Genomic DNA, 8,113 nt, shown 5'->3' on the forward strand with positions numbered 1-8,113 from the left:
CGCGGCCCCGTTAATGTTCCCCCAGCAGCAGGAGGAGCCCGCTCGTCACTTCCGAGCGCACGGGGCTCACAGCCTCCTCCCGCAGCCCCAGTTGTGAAGCTGAGGGGAAGGGAGCAGCCAGGCTTTCCCATCTCCATTCCCAAGCCGACGCTGGGAGCCGCCCACGGACGCTGGCGCCCGACGGGCCACCGACCCCGTGCGTGTGAGGCATCGCCTACGTGAGGAGATCGGCGCGCGCTTGCTGCAGGCACTCGCTACCGGCGGGCGGCACGAGCCGCACCTCGCGCGGCTGCCGGACAGACGGCTTGGCGCCAACACAGCGTAGAGCGCGAGCACAGCGCGCATGCGCCAGGTGACGCTCAGCCGCGCTCGTGAGAAAAGGGAGGAGGCGCTGCCCGCTCGCCGCGCATGCGCTGCTGTCCCTTGTTACCGGAGACGCGCATGCTCCGCTGCTGTCTGGGAGGGCCGAGACGTGTAGCGCTGCTATCGCGATAGCCGCGCGGTCGGGACGCCATCCTGCCAGTGGCGGTTGCGTACGCTCCTGCCCGCTGGCCGCTTAGAAGCGAGGGGCTTCCTTCCCAGCAGCAGCTTCCGCTGGGACGCGTCGAGGAACGTACGAAGGTCTCCCGGTGAGCGTGGGGGGAGAAAGGGAGAAGACTGCGCCGGGCCGCAGCGAGTCCCTCCGGGCTGCCCGTAGGGTGGGCGCGGGCGCAGCCCGGTGCCAGCCCGGCCCTGTGCGCGGCGCGGCCCGTGGGGGGGCGGCATGGCGCCGCGGGTGGGGGAGGGGCGGTGCGGCGCGGCTCGCGGAGCCTCGCTCCCGAGCCGCCGCCATTTTGAGTGCCGGAGCCGAACGCGGCCGCCGATCCGACGAGCCTCAACGGCGTGCCGCCGGCCGCGCCCCGAAGCCTGAGACGGGCGGGAGGGAGCTCGGCGGTTGTTCCGAAGCGGAGAGGTGGCGTTAGGGCGCGTGGCGGGGGCGGCGGCGGTGGGGGGCCGACTCTGGGAGGCGCGGTAAATGGCGGCGGCGCAGGGCGGGAGGGAGCTCCCCCTCCCCCGCCTCCGAGAGAGGCCGTGCCGCGCGGTGTGGCCGCGCGGCCGCTTTGGTTCGGAATTAACGGCCGTGGTTCCGGAAGGGGAAAAGGAGCGGGAGCGCGGCCGGCGGGGCCGTGATAGCAGACAAAGGAGAGGCGGCGTGCGCGCGCTGCGCGGTTGCGGCCCCTCTGCCGGCACGCTGCGAGAGACAAAAGGTTACGGGCCGGGAGCGCGCCGAGCGGGTAGTGCGCGCCGCCGCAGCCCGCGCGCTGCTGCCCTGCCCGGCACCGCCGAGTCCACGTGCTTTAGATACGAGCAAGTAAGATTTAAAGATCTCCAGGGAATGGAACGAAATAGCCGTAATGCTACTGAACGCTGCTTCGCTAATTACAAACTACCTGATTTGTTGTGGTTTTATTTGTTTGTTTTTTAAAGGGGGGGGGGCTTAAGCGTGTATGGAATCTCAACGTTTCTTTTTTATCATTATTTTTTTTCTTCTGGTAGCGCTTGATTTAGACAAAAATGGACTGGACTGGAAAGCACAACGGGCCCACCGATACAACCAACGATGGGACGGTGGTGCGGCTCCGAGGCCTGCCCTTCGGCTGTAGCAAGGAAGAGATCGTTCAGTTTTTCCAAGGTATCTCTAGTATAGTCAAAGCATAAAGACTGTGTGGAAGATAAGTCGATGCTTTGCAAGCCTGTAACTTGTAATGCCCGTTAGTGGGGTGGAGGGGGGATTGTTTTAACGTAAATTGCCTTGAGTGAGGTGTGTGGCCTGTTCAAATAACTGTAGACGTAGTAAAGCTGAATACATGTCTTAATTTAGCCAAGGCGGTGAATGTACTATGACTATAATCTGTACGATAGCGTTTGGAGCGGTTAAATTGCTTGATTGGTAGCTTTGTTTTCTTCATGTAACTTAGGTGGGTGTGTGTTCACATAATTAAAACAGAAAACAAGTATGGCTAAATCCATAAATGTTTAATGAAAGATCGTTGGCTTGTATTGTTGGGTGATGGGGGAACTGAGAGTTTTTTTTTGTTGTTATTGTTTAGATGTTTAAGTATTTTCTACAGATGGGAATGTTTCAGCCTTTAACACTGTTCCCCTTGATGGGGTTATTTGTCCTTGGGTTAAAGGGTTGGAAATCGTGCCAAATGGGATAACATTGACGCTGGACTACCAGGGGAGAAGCACAGGGGAGGCCTTCGTGCAGTTTGCTTCAAAGGAGATAGCAGAAAATGCTCTGGGGAAACACAAGGAAAGAATAGGGCACAGGTGGGGATGGAGAGTTTGGGATGGTGTTAAATCGTTATTTTTGGGGGTTGTGGGACAGTAATGCTTTTGGGGGGCTGGGGAATATTATATGGAATGGGGTATTTTAAAGAATTTTTATAACTGATCCTAAATTAACTTGGGAAATATGGTAGATGTGGGGGGTGGGGGAGACAGTATTACTCTGTGTAGATTGCTAAACTTAGAATGTTGTTTCAGTCGTTTTTTGTGTAGGGTAATTTGTGATAAGTGCTGTCATAGCCAGACATTGTTTTTCAACAGTATGTTTTTCATACTGGAAAGACATGTTTTATACTTAATTTCTACAACTAGAATTTTCATGTTGTAATTTTTGCCATTGTAAAGTTTTACTTTGTTACACTTAAGATTCTTAACGGTTTTGAGGAGGAACTTAAGTTCTGTGGTATCTGTAGTCATTTTAATCACATTGTATGTTTAGTTATTTTTTCTACTGTTCAGACAGCTTATATGTGTATTCTTATTTCTACCTTGAAAATCCTCTTTTATTTAGATACATTGAAATCTTCAAAAGTAGTAAGAGTGAAATCAGAGGATTCTCTGACATGCCGAGAAGAATGATGGGACAACAACGACCTGGACCATATGATAGACCATTAGGAGGAAGAGGGGGTTATTATGGAGCTGGGCGTGGAAGTATGTATGACAGAATGCGTCGAGGAGGTGGTGGATATGACGGTGGTATGTTTATCTAATGATAGAGTTGTCAGTTTCATGTTTCTGACGTCTTTGTCAAGAAATAAAGAAATGGCAGTAGCTTCCTGTTAGGTTTGACATGCTTCTCCAGAAGGAATTTTTTACTTGAAACACATGGAAAAAAAAAATGCAGCTTAGTATTTAAGATTAATGGATGTTAGTAGCAAACTGTATTTGCAGCAGAATTGGATATCTCAGTTGGATGTGTCAGTTCAGAAATGAGTGTTTAACACTTTGCAGTGGCACTTCCAGGTGCCCAAAGACTGAAAAATTGACTCTTGTGCATCACTTTGTGATCTCTCAGTAGTAATGTAATTGCTCTTTTCTTTCTGTCAATTACATAGGATATGGTGGCTTTGATGATTATGGTGGCTATAATAACTATGGCTATGGAAATGATGGCTATGATGACCGAATGAGAGATGGGAGAGGTAAAAAAAAAAAAAAAAAAAAGGCATTTTAAACAGTTAAACATAATATTCCCAAGGCATACATAGTTCTGTTTTTATTTTCTTCATTGAATTATTTTGTAAAGGAAGATGGTTGGTTGTTGCTGTTGTTGTTGTTTGGGTTTGTTTTCTTTTTTGTGGAGGTGGGGGTGCTTTTCTTTTTACCCTTAAAAAAAAGTGATTGTGTTGTTTTTCACTTCTCTTTCTTTCCCAGGCATGGGTGGACATGGTTATGGAGCTGGAGATGCAGGTTCAGGTTTCCATGGTGGCGGTCATTTTGTTCACATGAGAGGACTGCCTTTTCGAGCGACAGAAAATGATATTGCAAACGTAAGTAAAATAGCAAAGTCAGGCTTTCTAATACCAGGAGTTCTTGTGTTCTTTTCTTCCACTTTCCAAATTTGCTTATGGCGCTCCAGTGAGAGATGGACAGCTCTAATACATCTATTAACTGAAGTCTTAAGTTACCTAACAAGCAAGCAAGTTCTACAATACTTAATACATAGTAAATGAGGTTTTTAAAGGTAATGTCTATGGTAAGATTACTGAAGAAGCCAGCTGAATTACATTTAATCTCTGTATGCTTTTTCATTTCCAGAAAAAAAGACAGATGTTGAAATCTCTATAACAGTCAAAGTTTGTTTAAGCTTAACTGAGGATATTAATGCTGTTTTGTGGAAGACTGATAGTACATGTGAACCTTTGAGTATGGTTTGCACATTCATACGTTGCCATGGGCCTTGTTTTAGGAAGACGAGGTGGGAAACCTGTAGGGAGCTGTTTGTTTGGAGTGGAAGGCTCACATTTACCATAAGAGTTCAGATCAAGGACTAGTACAGAACTTCAGGAATAATGCACCACTATATCTTTCTAGTAACTGCTGTAGAAGGAAGAGAAATTAACAGCTTTTTCTTATTTCCATAATTTTTCCTTATTTTGAGAACCTTATTGGCTCTTTTTATTCAAAATGAAGTAATGATCTTCCTTTTCTAGGGTGGCATCATATTACAGCATGTTTCTTAAAGAGAGATGTGTAGACAAGTATAAGTAATACCTTAAAAACAAGTAATTAAATGATGAGAGAAAATTAACACAGCACTTCACAAACTACTGGGACACCAGAAAACATACCTGGCTTGAATTGTAAATTAATTTGATCTTATTTTCTTTGTTTTTATTCTTAGTTCTTCTCACCATTGAATCCTATAAGAGTTCACATTGATATTGGGGCAGATGGAAGAGCCACAGGCGAGGCAGATGTGGAATTTGTAACACATGAGGATGCAGTAGCTGCTATGTCCAAGGATAAAAATCACATGCGTGAGTGTTGTGCTCAAATGAGGGTTTAATTGACTCAATTTCAGTAGGGTGTAAATCAGTATGGGGGTTCAAACTGAAGTTGCAGTGCTTTAAATACAATATTAATAATGGGCCTTCTGTTGTTGATCAGAACAAGTAGATTGATCATCTCAAATTGATTTCTTGTGGATTTCCAACTATTGTATGCAGGGTAAATTTTTTTTTTACTGTTTTTTGAATCAAAATACGAAGTAGATTTTATTTCCTACAGAACATCGATACATTGAACTGTTCCTGAATTCAACTGCTGGAGGTGGTTCTGGAATGGGAGGCTATGGCAGAGATGGAATGGGTATGCATCATTTCCAGACATAGCTTGTTTTGCAGAATGTGATGGAGTTGTAAGGTTCTAACAGTGCATCTTCTGCTTTTCAGATCAAGGTTATGGCTCTGTTGGTAGAATGGGAATGGGTAATAATTACAGTGGCGGTTATGGAACTCCTGATGGCTTGGGTGGCTACAGTAAGTAGATATTCTCTTTTAAATGGACTTTGTGTCTGTTCAGACAGGGTTTGGAAGGGTGGGTCTTGTGGGCTGGGAGAAAGGGAAGGGAGAAGGGGGGTGACTTAAATGGTAAATCACTGGGGCATTTTTTCATAATTTAGCTATTGCAACATTTATTTATTTTTTTTTAGAAAAATAGTGCTAAAGTATTGTTCTAGTGTATCTTAAGCTGATGCTGAACAGTTTTTTATTACCCATCACATTTTTTTTTCTTTTTAAGGTATGTATACGTGACCTTGTGTCAATTGTTTGCAGGTCGTGGCAGTGGAAATAGTGGAGGATACTATGGGCAAGGCAGTATGGGTGGAGGAGGATGGCGTGGGATGTATTGAAGGATAGCCTTGCTTCTACAAAATACCCTGGAAGAAACAACAGTCTCTGGTCTACTAGACTTTCTTACAAAATTTTAATTTCTTTTGTATTTTAAGAACTTTATAATGACTGAAGGAATGTGTTTTCACAATATTATTTGGTAAGCAAGAGCTTGTGATGGGAAAATCTGTTTTCTGTAGGTTTTATTTGTTGCATACTCTGACTTTAAATAAATTTTTATATTCAAACCACTGATGTTGATACTTTTTATACTAGTTACTCCTAAGGATGTATTACATATTCAAGAATACAATTGGTTTGAGATGTTGTACTATGGTTCAATAAAGGTGGTTGTACTGTAACTCCTATGAACACTGAGTTCTATGTACTCTTGGTGTAGTAAATGAGTTTGATAAATTCTCTTGTTTAAGGGGAAAAGGGTAGATGAGTAGTTAAGCTTACTTGGTAGTGATCCTTCCTAGATCTTTTTTGATAAGTTGTATGTAATAATTTCTCAACATGGCATTAAGCTCAAGCTGTGGAGGAGTCATAGATCCAGTTTTCCTCCCTGTAATAGCAGCGTCAGCTATGCTCTTCAAATGGCGCGATTGCACAAATGCGTAGTTCAAGTTCTGTCATCCACACCACCAGGCTACAACTGTTTGCTTCCATGCTTTGCTGTGGAACTCAGAATATTCATTTCACACGTTTAACTTGCAACACTCTTGCTAATGAAACACTAGCATATAGGTCAAATACGAGCAAGTTGAGGGTACCTTTGCATTTTTTTTGTCACAAACTGCTTTGGGAAGACAATGAGTTGTAGCAAGCTAGGATTTTCCTAACTCTTGTGTTTCAACACCATTGAGCTTTTTTTTCCCCCTGCACATAGCTGATTTGTCTGTATTTGTTCAAAACATAGCAACCATTATATGAATGAGTTTGTTGGAAGCCAGGCATCTCTGAAATGAAAACAACTGTAAGCCCAATATTTGTTAAGTGACACAACCCCACCACATTGAAAAAAAAAAAGTTCTTGTGCATTTGTGACATGTAAGATGTGTAAGAAACAATTGTTTGAAGACACTTAACATACCTGATGTGTAATAAGGTATTTATTCTGAGCCAGTGTGATCTCCCAAATTAACTGCTTTGTCCTCAGCGCCTCCCTTAAAATGTCAAATGTGATCTTGGGTATTGAAAGTCTGTCACCTGTTTTGCTAGTACTGTGTTATATATGTAATAAATGTCTTGCTCTGGGAGATAGTAGAATGGAGTTTATTTCACTAGAGAGTGCGTGCTTGTGTCAACACTACTAGAAGTAATAGCAGCAGGGCTCATCTGCCATAGGAAATACTCCAAATACTGAAGTACGGGGCATAGAAAGGGGAGGAAAGATGACTTGAAGTCAGCATAGTAGTGATGGTGCAGGGCTCTGTTTTAAATTGGTACTTGCAGTAAGCAGTGTGTTCTTAGTTGGTGAGGGTTGTATGTCTTGTAAAACTGAGATAACTAAGGGTAGGACAAAAGTTAATCCAGTTGCAGGAAAAAATACCTTACAGGGAGGCAGAGTACATCCACATCTGACAGATTTCTGTATCACCTATCAGCTACCTAAATAGGTATAATAGCCTTAATGTTTCCTCAAGTATACTTTGCATTCTGCTTTCTGAGAAGGAACACTTACTATTGATTTAAGTCTGACATACCTGAGAACAGAGTGGGAGTTGTACTTCAAGCTATTTGGCATCACCAAGTAAGTTACCAGAAGTCATGCTGAATCTGAGTCTTGAATAATGCAATTCTGTTCTGGAGAGTGGATGCCTTATGCCTGTCCCGTCCCTATTTATACATCATCCTGTAATGAGAGCAGCAGCATTCAGTACAGACCCTTTCAAGGAACTTCAGCAATGTTTGATCATTCGGAGAAGAAAACAAAAGATTTTTTGAAGTTTATATTTGTTGTATGTAAAGTTGAAATACTTGCTGCAAAGCATAGTTCTTTTAAAGTGGTTGGTTATCCACTGAGAAGCACTGACTGGTTCCTGCAATCACTTGTGTGACCAACGCTGGCCAGCAGATGGATTTTCCTTCGCTGTCAGAGAAGGAGGTCCAAGTATGTTACCCACCTTTGCAAGAAGGTGAGAGAGGTAGAATTATCGGTGGAGGGGAAAGGAGAAGTATATTTTCTATTTATTAATGCCCTTATATCAAGTTAGAAGGAAATTCCCCCCCCAAAAAATAAAAAAAAATAGGCTGCTCTGATACTGTGGGAATGATTACTATTTCTTTTGAGGCACGCATTAGGTACACCACAGACATTCCTATGGCTCAAAGAAGATTATTTAGAATCACAAGATAATCTGTCACAGAACAAAAGTTTTATAGAAAGACAAGATAATTCCATTATTAATGGAATAACTGTCGTGTGGTCCTGCTGAAAG

The 8,113-nt window shown here is 43.8% G+C and overlaps 1 protein-coding gene across 14 annotated transcripts; it reads left to right on the plus strand.

The window, feature by feature from the left end:
* Positions 1–439: 439 nt before the first annotated feature.
* HNRNPH3 (heterogeneous nuclear ribonucleoprotein H3) lies at positions 440–6,931 on the plus strand. Of its 14 annotated transcripts, none has more exon segments than NM_001012592.1 (10): positions 440–629; positions 1,537–1,672; positions 2,175–2,313; positions 2,843–3,030; positions 3,390–3,476; positions 3,709–3,824; positions 4,679–4,814; positions 5,065–5,145; positions 5,229–5,315; positions 5,613–6,931. In NM_001012592.1, coding segments are annotated over 9 exon segments (1,029 nt in total). In that variant the 5' UTR covers positions 440–629; positions 1,537–1,554; the 3' UTR covers positions 5,690–6,931.
* The last annotated feature ends 1,182 nt before the right edge of the window (positions 6,932–8,113 follow it).

The sequence above is a fragment of the Gallus gallus genome, chromosome 6 (genome assembly GCF_016699485.2).
Source record: "Gallus gallus isolate bGalGal1 chromosome 6, bGalGal1.mat.broiler.GRCg7b, whole genome shotgun sequence".
Lineage (NCBI taxonomy): Eukaryota > Metazoa > Chordata > Aves > Galliformes > Phasianidae > Gallus > Gallus gallus.

Coding starts and splice junctions, on each gene's coding strand:
- HNRNPH3 (XM_015278681.4), top strand. CDS start 1,555: ATGGACTGGACTGGAAAGCACAACGGGCCCACCGATACAACCAACGAT. Junction 3,031..3,389: donor AGGTGGTGGATATGACGGTG/GTATGTTTATCT, acceptor TCAATTACATAG/GATATGGTGGCTTTGATGAT. Junction 5,316..5,612: donor TGATGGCTTGGGTGGCTACA/GTAAGTAGATAT, acceptor AATTGTTTGCAG/GTCGTGGCAGTGGAAATAGT.